This window comes from Talpa occidentalis, unplaced genomic scaffold, assembly GCF_014898055.3.
Source record: "Talpa occidentalis isolate TD23 unplaced genomic scaffold, MPIMG_talOcc4v2.1 talOcc4.2, whole genome shotgun sequence".
In the NCBI taxonomy this organism is placed as follows: domain Eukaryota; kingdom Metazoa; phylum Chordata; class Mammalia; order Eulipotyphla; family Talpidae; genus Talpa; species Talpa occidentalis.
In genome coordinates, this window is record NW_023602073.1 from 24,911,595 (window position 1) to 24,925,202 (window position 13,608).

Below are 13,608 nucleotides of genomic sequence, written 5' to 3' on the forward strand. Positions count from 1 at the left end.
TTTTTTTTTTTAAGATTTATTTTATTTATACAAGAGCCAGGGTACAGGACAGATGGATGGGAGGGTGAGAGGGTTCACCAGAGACAGAGTGGGGAACAGAACAGGTAGACTGATGAAACACACTGCTGAGAGGAGCAGCGGGTGAGAGAGGAGAGGTCTGCTTACCATGTGGGCTGCTCCGAGGCCAGCAGGGATCGAACCAGCACTGTAGAGGCTGGGCGTACAGATTCACAATGCTGAGTTTAACTGCCTGCACCACCAGGGAGGCCCCAAAGTGACTATACTCTTGGTGGGATAAAAAGCTTTTTAAATGGGGCCTCCCTGGTGGTGCAGGGATTAGTCTCAGTGCCATGAATCTATCTACAGCCACTGTGGCCTGAGTTCATTCCCTGGCCAGGGAGCTAACCCACACATGGTACATCAGACCTCTCCTGTCTCAATGGTGGCTGCTCCCCTCAGCAGTGTATTTCAGTAGATCCACCTGTTCTGCTCCCCACTCTGTCTCCGGTAAATCTTCTCACTTCTCCCCCTGTACCTCTAATTCTTGTATTCACAAATAATTTTTAAAAAATTTAAAAAAGCTTTATAAATGAAGGGTACTAGATGTGGATCTGAGAGCTACAACCACATAGTTAGGCTGATCATTCCCTAGAGCTCAGGTTGAAGGACCAGAGAAGAGACCCACAGGAAAGGAGTAAGGTCTTGTATTTGGAGGGGTTCTAGTGGGGTGAAGGATTATGCTGAACATCTGTATTTCTGAGACAGGAAGGGTCCTGGGACAGGGAAAAGACTGACAGACATAACTTTGCTGTTCCCACATGGTGGTAAACAAGAGGTTAAACAAATCTGGTGACTCTAGGCCCAAATATCTGCTGGCATAAATTTCCCTGGTTGATGGCTTTTATTACTATTTTTCCCTAGCCTGTGCATTCCTGGACTTTATAGCTTACCAGGCTGGCTGTTGTAAAGGAAAAGAGTCACAGACCCTGAGACGAGACCAGTTCAAACTGGAGCTCCGGGCATACAGCCTCCATATGCTGTTCACTCCAAGATGGTCACAAGCCCTGTCTGACCACCAAGTCAACTGATTGGTGCTCACAATTAGCAACAGTATATGAACCACACTCAGAAAGACAAAATGGACCTCAGTCTTGATTTCTCAGCCAATAAAGTTTAATTCCTGTGTTCTCAAACCCCAGCCCTAAAACCTACGTAGACCCCTGATGCAGGCACCCTGGGAAGTCTCTCATGCCAGAGAGGTTTCCCTGGAGCTCTCTTTTCTTGCTCTTTTGCTAATCAATAAATGCTAACTCCTTGCCTGCCCTCACCGGTGTCTGTGGTGTTCTCTTTTTAACCTTGATCATAGAATCTCAAAAGCCCTTTCCCAGGCCCGGGAGCTGGGCCCCTCAGTCCATCCCTACAATTCCCAGTAGGTGGAGCAGTGGCAGCAGCTGATATGCTCCTGGCTTGCTGGCCTGTGTGGCTGAAACGTGGGCTCAGACTGAAGCCCCCTAGGAGTGTTTCCTTGTCAGGGGACATTTTCACTAACCAGAGATTTTAGGAGATGAAAAGACCTGATCATGAGCCCTCAGAAGGGGCCCACAGATATGCAGACTGTATGCTTGAGAACTCCATTAAAAAAAAAAAAAATCTAAGCATACACTTCCACATATGCCATTTCCTATTTACATATTACACACATATACACGGAGCTATGGCACTGCTATACTGGGCATGAAATACAGAACAGACCAGCCAACTTAAAAAGGATGATATAAAACACATTAAAATTGAAGTTCTGTTTTCACCCCCCACACTTGAGTATCCACTTGCTCACCTCTTGGTTCTCTGCAGAGATGTGAGCACCCAGCTGACCATGTTCGTGTCTCATGTTTGCCTTTCCAGACGGCATTTGACTAAAATAGTTGTTTATTATCAAAACATCCTCATGACCAGTGAATGAGGTTTAGGAGAGTCTGCCCAATCATCAATGAGAAAGTATTTTCAGAATTCTTATATAGAATCTTATGTGGAATTCTTATATAGAATTTGCATCCTTCTATAGAAACTTTATCTTTATGCTTAACATCATTTTTTTTTAAAGATTTATTTATTTATTTATATAATCACTGGGCACAGTCAGAAGTGTGGGAGGGTGAGAGAATTCACCAGAGCCAGAGCGGGGAGCAGAGCAGGCAGAAGGACCGAAGCACACTGCTGAGGGGAGCAGCGGGCGGCAGGAGAGGTCTGCGCGCCATGTGGGACCCTCCTCCGGTGGCCGGGGAGCAGCCGGGGATCGAACTGGTGCTGCAGAGGCTGCGGGCAGCTTCGCAACCCAGCGCTCAACCACTGCGCCACCGGGGAGGCCCTATGCTTAACATCATTTTATTTGGTGTTTCTTTTCCTACTCCCAATGTGGGATCATTCTTGGATGCTGTATTACTGTTTGTTTTTTTAATGCTATTAAAACTATCAGGTTAGATTTATGTTTATGTCTTATTCACTCCTTGAGGCCTGCAGACCTGATGACATGCCTCTCAGAGACTGAAGATCTGGTCCATTTTTACTAATTTAAATAGCTAGGGAATGCTGCAGCCTTACAGCATTAGAAATGCACATAACACCAAATTTCTATACTTTTAATTTCTTTTTATGATAATGAAGTTGCAATTTTGCATAGTAATCAAATGGCTTAGTCTAATCCCTGAGGATTAGGAAATGAAGGCCCAGGAGAGCAAATAAGGCTTAGAAAAGTACAGAAACTGCCAGAACGCAGGTTCCTGACCTTAGGTGATTGTCTGTCTATCAGGGGCACATTGTGGTTCTCAGATTCCTTCTGCCCAGGCTTCAGGGTAAATGAGTGGCTGCAAGCACAGAATTGGGTTCTAATTTTTAGGGGAACAGTCTTTAAAACTCCTTGTATATAAATCAGTGGCTGCACTTCCTCAAAAAAGACCTTGAGATGCAGGTTTGACCTCTTCACCTGATGTACGGCCATTCAACCTGCTACACGTGCTCAATGTCCTCTCTTTTAGACCCCCTTCCTGTCATCTAGCTAGAGAGCCAAGGGTCTTAGGTGAAAAAAATAAACCCCCCAGTTGAAAGAACAAAGATGAGGTACATTTAAAGCCAGGACACAGGCCTGTTCAACACCTTGAGTGCCCACAACTCAGTCCCCTTTGCTCCCATCTCTCTGTCCCTGATTAGGGTGTCTTCTCCTTCTAATGACTGGGGTGAAAAAGGCTGGGGATGGATGTATACTATGGTAACCCTTTCATGGATTTTATGACTTCTAAGCAGTATCTAAGTATTGCTAGGACAGGAAGGGTTAGGAAAGGGTGTATTTACAAAGATAAAGTTTCAAATGCAGAGAAGTTCTTCCAGTGCATGGATGGATGTGCTGTATGTGGCTGTGGATTCAGGCACAAGGAGTCAGGGGTGGTTTCCCCTTTTGGGAATATGTTCTAGAACAATGGTGTTTATCACTTCATTGTATACTTTTACATGGGACAGCTCTACAGTGGACAAACAGAATGGCCAGCCACACACAACTGTGCCAGCTGCACACACATCTGCTTTCCGTATTGCCCATCTCTCTCCCCTCTCTCCACAGACGGTGCACCTTGTGCAGTCAGATGTGCAAGCAGCTTGTTTATGTCTTCAGCGAAGTCCTCCATTTCCCCTCACACATCCGGGGCTCTACTTGTATTACAGCAAAACTGGGAAATGAGAAGTGCAGATACTCCATGCCCACACTGGGGATGGAGTTGAACTTTGGGCAGAAGGACTGGGTCAGGACTGGTCCTTTGATTTTTCCTAGCCCCAAAAGGATAACTGCTTGTACGAGGTATGAAATTGAATGAGCTGGTTCAGAAAGCAGGCCTGAACTACATCCGTGCCCCTAGAGAGATCTGGCTATATGCAGTCTAGGAAAGGGGACTTGGGGACACCGGGAACTTGTCTCCAAATATACTAAAACATGCACGGTAAGAGGGATGAGGTCTTGAGAAGCTGCAGAAGGACAAGACCAAGACCAAAGGGAGTTACAGGGAGAGAGGTATCAGTCGAGCCGAGGAAGGCTGTTGAGAAGTCAGGCTCTCCAGAGTACTGTGAGCAGCTATCACGGAGGTATTAGGGGTGCTCTAGTTCACAGAGGATTGTGAGTGGAGGTAGGGAGGGGCAGTAATTAGGAATTTTCATTCTGTCTCTAATACTGCAACTGAATCACTACAACGATATCTTCCAGAAGGAAATGAAGGTAATCTTGAGAAAGCAGCTGCCCTTAGATAACAGAACGGTAACACACAGCTGGGTGACTTTATGCCTCTAGAACCTCTTTAGGCACCAGTTTCCTCACCGGAGAACATGAAATAATAACTGCTAACTGAGTGTTTATTGTGGGCCAGGGACTGTCTTATTTTGCTTATATGTAATTCTTACAACTCATTTTACAAATGCAGAAACTTAGACCAACACAATAGGTGATTTACTCAACGCTATAGAAATACTAAGAAGGAGAGTCGGGTGAAGCCCCTGGGAGACTTCTAGACACATTGCCCCCAACACTCAGCACAGGATCTGGGACAAAGTAAGGGCTCATGTGACAACTACTATAGAGAGGCAGCAAAAACACAGTGTCAAGAGGGAGTGCTCTGGGGCCATTCTGTTTCACATTATGTGGGTAACTGAAGTTCTGTACACCTGATGTGCTGATCTGTAAAATGGGACCAAGAATCTGTAGTTCATAGGGAGGTTCAAGATTAAATGATTTAATATATATAAAATGTTTAGTAGGAGGACTGGTAACTAATAGGTGGTCCATAACTGTTTGCTAGTTCCATAAAAACATGCCCTGTGTTACAAACACATGTAGGTGTCTTATATATTAATATAACATACATGACATCCATGACTGTAATATCCATATATACAGGGCCAGGAGAGCCACAGTTATGTAATGAGGCATATTAATAACCACTGACCTCTGCTAGTTGTATGGTATAGTAGCTAATATGCCTATTTGATAACTTGGTGCTTAATCAAGCCCCAACTTCTGTGCATATAGGCCCTCAGTTCAGTTGCATGGTGGTGACTTTTCTACTGCTGGCTACTCTCCTTGAAAACTTGCCCCAGCTATTCCCTGAACCTTTAATCACATGAAATTTCCAAGATGTTGAAAGGGAAGGGGACAATAGAAGCAATACTGAGAAAAAATGCAATGTTCTCCATTGGCTTTCTGCTGTAAGCTATTTAAGACACGCTTATGCCTGATTTGGGGATGGAGCCTAGATACTTCCACTCAAATGTGTGGACTTGGTGGTTCTGCTGTCCTACCTGGTGAGCTTGGTGCCAATCTGCTGTCTCAGCTCCAGTCTCTCCTCGTCTGTCTGCCTGGGAAGGATGTTCTTTTCTTCGAGCTCTCGCTTGGAAGGTCGGTTGCTGAGTTTGATGGCCAAGGAGTCCTTCCTGCACACTTTCATGGCCAAGGAGCCTGCAGGAGGGAGAAACGAGTTAATAATATCTATTTGAACCTGACTGGGCTTCCACAGGGCCATGCATGCGTCCCAAGATAAAAGGCAGAAAGACAAACACAAAGTGCTTAACACCTGAGAGCAGTTAAGGCCACAAAGGACATTTACACAAAGTTCCTGCAGCCTGCATGTTTTAGGCACCCAAAGTGTGGTAGGTGTGGGGGAAAACAGGGGGACTGCTTATGGGGTTCTCTCTAGGAATGGCCAGCATGCAGGCAACAGCACAAAGGAGGGCAGGACAGACTGTGGGTGCAACAGAATGTGGAGGTGCGAGTGACTAGGAAGCTTCACAGAACAGGGGAGACTGGTGCCTGCAGGGTAGCTGTGATTCCAGCAGCAGGTGGGCTGGTCGCCTCCCCATGGGGGAAAGCGCCAGCAGTGCTGGGGTACAAGAAAAATAAAGCTGGACAGAGATAGTGGGGTCAGTTTGGAGCAGGAGTGGAAGTTTGGTCTTTCTAAGGATTGCTTCTTCTTATTAACATAAGAGATTCTGAGAGGCCGGGGCAGGGCTTTCTCACATCTGGTGTAAACTCAGATCTAAATCAGGGCCATTTTGCACTCCCGACCTCACCCTCAGGGGACACTGGGCAAGGGCTAGAGACATTTTTGCTTGTCAAAACTGGGGTTTAAGGGGGAGATTGTGCCCAGCATCTAGTGGGTAGAGCCAGGCAAGCTACTAAACATCCTACATGCACAGATGGTCCCTAAGACAAACAGTTATCGGTGCAAAGTGTCAATAGTGCGGAGATTGAGAAACCCTGCTCTGAAACGTTTTATTCTCTGGGCAAGAAATGGTGATCGGAGGCTGAGCAGCTGCTCCTTCCATTCAGCCATCATGTGGGTCTTTGACATTATGAAGCGCTTGACATTATTTTGATCATTTTATTGTTCACCAGGATTCCTGACAGCTTTCAAGTTTAGCAAGCAATCTGAAGCCTGGGAAGTGTAAAGCAAGAGGCAGAGACTGGGAAACAGTAAATTGAGGGATTCCTTTGGATTTTATTTAGTGGCACTCATCTCTTTCTTCCTCCACTCATTTTAGAACATGGGCTTTGAAACTAGGCTTAGTTGGCATCAAATCCCAGCATAGCCACTTACATATGTGAGGTTCTGAGCAAGTCCCTTGCCTCTTTATTTTGTTCCCTTATCTGTAGAAGAAGTGGGTGATGACGATGTCACCAGCTATTGTAAGATGCAGATAAGAGAATAAAATATTAGTATGTTGTCAGACACACAGTGTATATTCAGTAAAAGTTCACTATAATATAAATTCACTTATTAAAAAGTTGACTAAATATCAGTTCATACTCAGAACTAAAATTTATTTATCATTTCTTTTTTAAAAGATTATTTTATTTATTTATTTAGTAGAAGAACTGATGAGTAGGTTAGGGATGTGGGTGGGGTCGGCAGGTTAAAGGATGCTCCAGAGACAGAGCAGGGAACAGAACAGGCCGACTGACTGAAATGCACTGCTGAGGGGAGCAGCGGGCGAGACAGGAGAGGTCTGCCGCGCCATGTGGGTAGCTCCCTGGCTGGGGAGTGAACTCAGGCTGTAGTGGTGATAGTGCTGAGACTTAACCTCTAGGCCGCCAGGGAGGCTCTATTTATCATTTCTGACCAGAGTGATAGATTTTTAAGTTTGCTTTCTTCGTATATTCTCTAGCATATTTAGAGGCTTCAGAACATTCTAAAGTAGCTGATGTGTGCCTAGAAATGAATTTGTTGTGCACACAATGATTAGTATGTCTGAATATCTTATAAACTGGAACTGAGCTTTAGGACTCCCCCTCTTCTTTGTTTGAGGGAGGAGGTTGCATCTTAAGGGAAGCAATCAAAGAAAGCCATAAAGAGGAAGCGGGTGGTGTTGCAATATCTGGAGCTATGCAGCTGCTTTCAGGACATCTGCCCTCTGCCACTTCTCATTCTTCATCAGTTAAGTGAAGAAACCATGGCCCTAAGAGGTTAACAAGCTGCTCCATGAGCTAGGGCCTGTTGACACTAGACCATGGATTAGAAGCTACAGTGTCAGACAACTCTGGCAGCACTTTCCACAAAACCGTACCCCTCCGCCCCCGGGGGGGAGCTGAGATGCACGCACTGGTGTACAACGAGCTGTCCTCCTCCTCATCCTCCTCCTCATCCTCCTCTTCCCTCGTGTAGAGGCAGGAAGAGTCTTCGTAGTCTGATTCATGAGGCACATTTTCTTTATTGTCATCACATTCAATCACAACAGTTGGCACTTGTCTTATTTCCGGAAGGCCCAGAGGTCCTGCTTTTGTGACACCGTCACCCGAGTGCAAACCAGAGCTATGGTAAGAAGTGGCGCAGGGGACGCGCTGCTCAGAGCTGTTGAGAGAGAAAGAGGAAAGAAGACATTCATTCTGGCTAGCACCATAGATGTGCACTGACACCTTTTAAAAACTCACTTGTCCAGTTCCAGGAGACAAAAAGCCTACTCTACAATTCAGGTCTCATTTCTCACTTCACAGCTGAACATTTTAGGACAACAGAGTTCCTCTTGGTGGTAGCAGCATGAGAATAGACAATGAGAAGTCTAATTCCCAGGGGATGATGGTGGCTGGTGGCTGCTCAACAATGTGAATGAATGCTACTGAACCGTGCACTTAAAATGGTTAAGATGATCCATTTTATGTATGTATTGCAATTAAAAAAAATGCAAAAACTAGAAAAAATTCTAATTCCACAAATATTTCTGGTTAAGATCACTATCTCCACGTGCCAAAGGGAGGTTCAATTGCAATCACACTTCTCAAAAGAAAAAGATTTTCCCTAGATGGTGAAGCTAGTGATCCAGAAGAGAAAGAGGCAAGGTGTGATGGCCTCACTTTCCAAACTATGCAGCACACTAGGGGCCAAGGGCAGGAGAGTGGATGAAATCATATGAAATGTCACAGATAGAGAAAGGCTGGAGACCCATGCATGGAATGTCAGGGTGCACAAGGTCAAGGGTGACTTTGAGAAAGTTCTTTCCCAAGGACGGTTGTCAGACCCTCAACAGCCACAGCTTGGAGTTTCTGAAGGTTAATTTCCTGAGAAGCAATGATGATGATTGTCTTGGTTTTACCTCTTAAGTTGAGTCAGCTCAGAAAAAATATTTTTTAATTAAAATACATTTTGCTTCATAATAAAAGCTATATAAAGTCATGGTGAGAAAATGAGGAGATGCATATCATCAAAAATAAAGAAAATAAAACAGTCATTTTCTTAATAGAGTCTATTGTGGATCCCTAAAGCAATTTAGAATCCTTTTTTGATAGACTCTGAATGAAGTCCAGCAAGAATAACGGAGCAGAAACATAGTTAAATATTAAAATTTTTTTTTCAGAATAACTAGAAATAGAATTTGTATCTTTCATTTAAGGAATTTCTAAACACAGGAAACTCAATGCATTTTACCATCCAAAAGACTTTGACATTTATAAGGAAATGGAGTGTGAGGTTATACTATATGTCAGTACATTTTACATTGGAATACTTTATATCCGGAAGAAAAATCTTCCTCACGAATACATGATCATCTCCTTATAAACTTTCAATTATGCTTCAATGACTACTATGTCTAATTTAAAGTTAATTAACTTTCTTCCTTCTATTGTTTCCAAAGAGTTGTTTTTCTCTTTGTATTTTTCACATAACTCTTCAGTGACACAAATAGAAAATCTAGTTAACACATTATGAGCTATGATGTTTGAGGCAATGAACTAAATAACTGAAAAAAATCCCTTCAACTACTGAGTAAGATGAAATCACATATTTACAAAAGAGTGGCATCTTAATAGGTGTTAGCAGTTTAACTGGCTATGAGAGTGGAAGGTGGGGCGCATGATAGATGCTCTCTGGGTGACAAAGCAGACTGAAAGGTGAGTAACTGGGGGTTTACTGCCCTCCTCACAAAGCAGCCCTTCCATGAGTCAGTGACACCCACAGTATTCCAACCAGCTAGGATTTGTACACTGGGAATAGGGGATCTGGGATGGAAGAGGCTCGTGTTTTCCCCATCGTTGACTTTTCCTCTCCCCAACTATAGATTAATATTTAATGTCCCCACTTATAGTGTAATGGTTTCCACAAAGGTACAAAGATGGGGCTATAACAGGAGAGAAGGTTGAAAAACAGTCAATAGATATTTTTGTCTGACTGGAAGATTATTGTGAGGGGGGAGAAAAGTTGGAAACCAGAACACATAGAGTTTCCTTCATGTAGGAGGCTGCAAATTGCCTCAAGAGGATAGAGAAAGGAGAAATATTATGCAAAGGAAGATAAGAGACAGCCTAACAGGGAGTCTGTGATAAACAGAAGACTGGTTTCTCATTTCTCAGAGATACATGGGGGGCTGAGTAGACAGGGGTTGTAAGTAGGGTCCCGTAGCTGCTTTGGCGGTACCAGATAGCATGCTACCAGCCTTGTAAAATAGGGACCTGTCATGGTGATCAGTAAATACTTAAGGGTTGCAACAGAAACAGCTGTTGACCACATCTGGCCTATCAGGTCATCATTCTGGAGTGAATCCAGCCTATGACAGGACATCTAATCTTCTATAAGGAGAGAAAGTTTTTACTTTCCAGGAAGCTAGGTGAGTCCAAGAAAAGGATTTTGAAATATTCTATTTATAAATACCCATGGACTGTCAACCATGTGTCAGGAAATGTACTGGGAGAGATGTACTGGGAGAGAGGAAGACAAATATACAGGTGACCCCACACATGTGGTAACTACAGAACCACAGGGCAACAAGAAAAGACAGATGAAAGCAGAAGAGTTAGCTGAGAAGGAGGCTGGAAAAGTCTTAATGGGATCTCAGTTTGAGGAGTCAAAATATAGAGTATAAGTTTTACCACTTAGCATCTCTTGGCACTGGGAAAATTATTCACTCTTTGAGACATAGTTTTCTTCAGCAAAACAGAGTAAATCATACTGTTTAGCAGGGGTGGTGCATCTGAGGTGTGCCCTTGGCATGGCCTTGAATGAGACCCTTAGCTGTTACTTTTAGAAACGGCCTTCCTAGGGCCTCCCCTGGTGGCACAGTGATTGAGCGATGGGTTGCAAAGCTGTCTGCAGCCTCTGCAGCGCTGGTTTGATCCCCGGCCGCTGGCAAGGGTCCCACATGGTACGCAGACCTCTCCTACCACACCCGCTGCCCCCCCTCAGAAGTGTATTTCATCGGTCTGTCTGTTCTGTTCCCCTCTCTGGCTCTGGCGAAGTCTCTCACCCTCCCGTGCTTCTGACTGTACCCAGTGCTTGTATAAGTAAATAAATAAATCTTAAAAAAAAAAAAAGAAACGGCCTTCCTATTGGCTTGAAAACTCTTGGTTTCATTCTACTCTCCACATGGTTGTCAAGCAACTTTATAAAGCTCAGAACTAGCTGCCTCATAAGATAAACACATGCAGTTTGCAGCAACATGGATGGAGCTAAAAGGGATCATGCACAGCGAAATAAGTCAGAAAGAAAAAGAAAAATATGGGATGGTCTCACTCATAGCAGGAATCTAGAAAACCTAAACAAGAGACCAGGAAAAAGACTAATCAATACAAAGTAAAAATCAAAATCAACAAGCAACTATAAACCAGAGACACACTGAGGGGAGGGGGAGGGAAGAATGGGGAAAGGAAGGACTAGAGTCAAAATAAGGGGGGGGGGTGCAATTGTATGGGGAATATAACCAAAATGAAAATGCATACATTGTGCAAAGATGAAAAAAGATGTAAGAATTATATAAAATAAAATATTTAAATAAAAAAAAAAGAACTAGCTGCCTCATGACTTAGAGTTCTGAAAATCTACCTGGTCTACAAAACCAGTGCTACAGCCTGACATAAATGGAAAAGCCACTTAACACACTATGGGCTATTATTCTACTCAAGGCAATGAACTAAATCAACTTAAACACAGCACCTTATTACACTGGGCCTCCACCCCTGGTGATCGTGGGCTGGTAGGGGAACATCCAGCCAAACATCAGTCTTAAAAATGCTGGTTTTACATAATGGAATTGTCACTTAGAGGATTTGCTATAAATAAAAGTCCTCACTGCTAAAAAAAAAGTGAAAGCCAATAGCCTAGAAGCTGTAGTATAAACACAGCATGACAAGCAAAACCTTGTACAATTTGACCCATATTAACCCAGCCTCATTCCCCTTCCTCACCTCTGTCACCATATAACTTATGTTGTCACACACAAAACCGCTCAGCATGCTGTCAGTCTGGAAGATGCTCCCAGCCCTTCTTGACCTTGTTAATTTCTATTTATCTTTTAATACTTGTCTCAGGCAAGTTCCCTATGTTCTCAGGAGATTACACAATTATGAAAATTGTGAGCATCTGTTTGCTTACTAGCTTCTCCTCCCCAACCAAGCTGTAGGCTCCTTAAGATGCAGGAACCGTGTATTATTCATGTTCATAGCGGGTGCCTAACACCATGTATGATACACGGCTGACGCTCAGTAATTGCCTTTTGTTTTTGCTGAATTAAAGAAATATGGGGTGGAATCACTAATATTTGGGTACATTTCAATATAACTGTTGATATTGAGAGTATTAAGAGATGATTTTTAGTTTTCAGGGAGGCATATGGTGGTGTGTTGCAGGGCCCCTGACTTGGTTGGCACTTCTATCAATGGCTCAGTGACAGAAAGGGCATCCTCATTAAATATATGGAAGAACTGAGGTAGAGAAGGAAAGAAGAGAGTGAAAAAAGCAACCATTTACTGATTGTGTCACTCCTTGATCCAGAAACTTTCACATCCAGAATCTCATTTGTTCTTCATAGCAACCCTGCAGGAGAGGTGTCAATATCTTCATTTTATTAAGCAGGAAATTGAGGTTCTGAGAGGGTGGTTAATAGGCCCATGAGGACTGAGGTAGCAAAAGAAGAAGCTGGAATTTGAACCTACTGTTTACATATGCTGTATCTAAAAACTGAAGTGTGCTATTTGAGAAAATGTGTGCTTACATTAACCTCTCCAGATTGCACATAAGCAAGGCAGAGGGAATGCCTCATCAACACATACAAAAATGGCATTGACTATATGTTTAAGATCTTACTAACCAGGGTAAGCAGTAGTGTTCTCCCTGGTCAATGCTGGGCTACACCTGGGGCTCCGAGTTTAAGGAATTCACCTTATACACTGGATGATAATGATTGGGATGGGCCCATCTGTCACTGTCATGGCTGCTTTGGCATCAGAGTGGCAAAGGAGGTGTTCCTGAACCTTGACTAGTTACCATCCAGTTCTTTACAGAAAAAGTTTCTGACCCTGGGTCTAAACCAATGTTTCCTAACCTCCATCATCCAAACTCCTTAATTTTTGTGTGTATACCATATTTAAAATCCATTTACATATGATTTATGTGTTTTTGTAAAATGCCAACTTTAAAAGAAAAAGTTAAATAATATTCATTTCAAGTCAACACTTAAAAACACGTAAAACTCTTTTTTAGCCTCACCTTAAGCAGTTAGTCTTTGTAAGCATAGGTTTTATATGCTAATCACAACTTGCATTAAAATAAATAGGATAATCAAATGTTATCCTAAACTCAATTTATATAACACCAATGATAGTACATTTTGGTTAAAAGATGACCTAGACTAGATTCCCTCAACCTTGGCATGACTGACATTTTGGGCTAGAAAATTCTTTGTGGTGGGACTGTCCAGGACATTGTAGGAGGCATGTAGCACCCTGATCTCTGCCCATTGATGCCAGTGGCATCTCCTCCAGCTGTGACAACCAAAAATATCTGCAGACATTGTCAAATGTCCTCAGGGGAAAATCACCCATTCGGGAACCACTGACCTAGAGCATCCAAATTGGCTTCGTTACTTGCTGCATTCAGAGTTACACCACATGAGTCTCTTCTAAAGCAACCTTAGGACTGATTGTCAGGAATCTGCAGTATATGCTGAAAGGTTAAGAACTGGTCAGATCCTATCTGCTAAGTTCCTCACTGGCTATATCTTACACACTTTGTATCCACACTTAGATAATATTAGGCTTCCACCAGTGAGTAATTTATAGCCCTGCTCTGGTCTCTGAGGATTTATTCCATAATG

General features: G+C 43.2%; 1 protein-coding gene across 4 annotated transcripts in view; it reads right to left on the reverse strand.

The window, feature by feature from the left end:
• PHACTR1 (phosphatase and actin regulator 1) overlaps window positions 1–13,608 on the reverse strand; it is a 329,151-nt gene that overhangs the window by 58,466 nt on the left and 257,077 nt on the right. For all 4 annotated transcript variants that reach the window (XM_054698439.1, XM_037519209.2, XM_054698438.1 and 1 more), the window contains 2 exons: window positions 7,633–7,880; window positions 5,335–5,491 (listed from right to left, as the gene is read on the reverse strand). In XM_054698439.1, coding sequence (XP_054554414.1) covers window positions 5,335–5,491; window positions 7,633–7,880 — 405 coding nt within the window. The remainder of the gene's footprint in view (window positions 1–5,334; window positions 5,492–7,632; window positions 7,881–13,608) is intronic.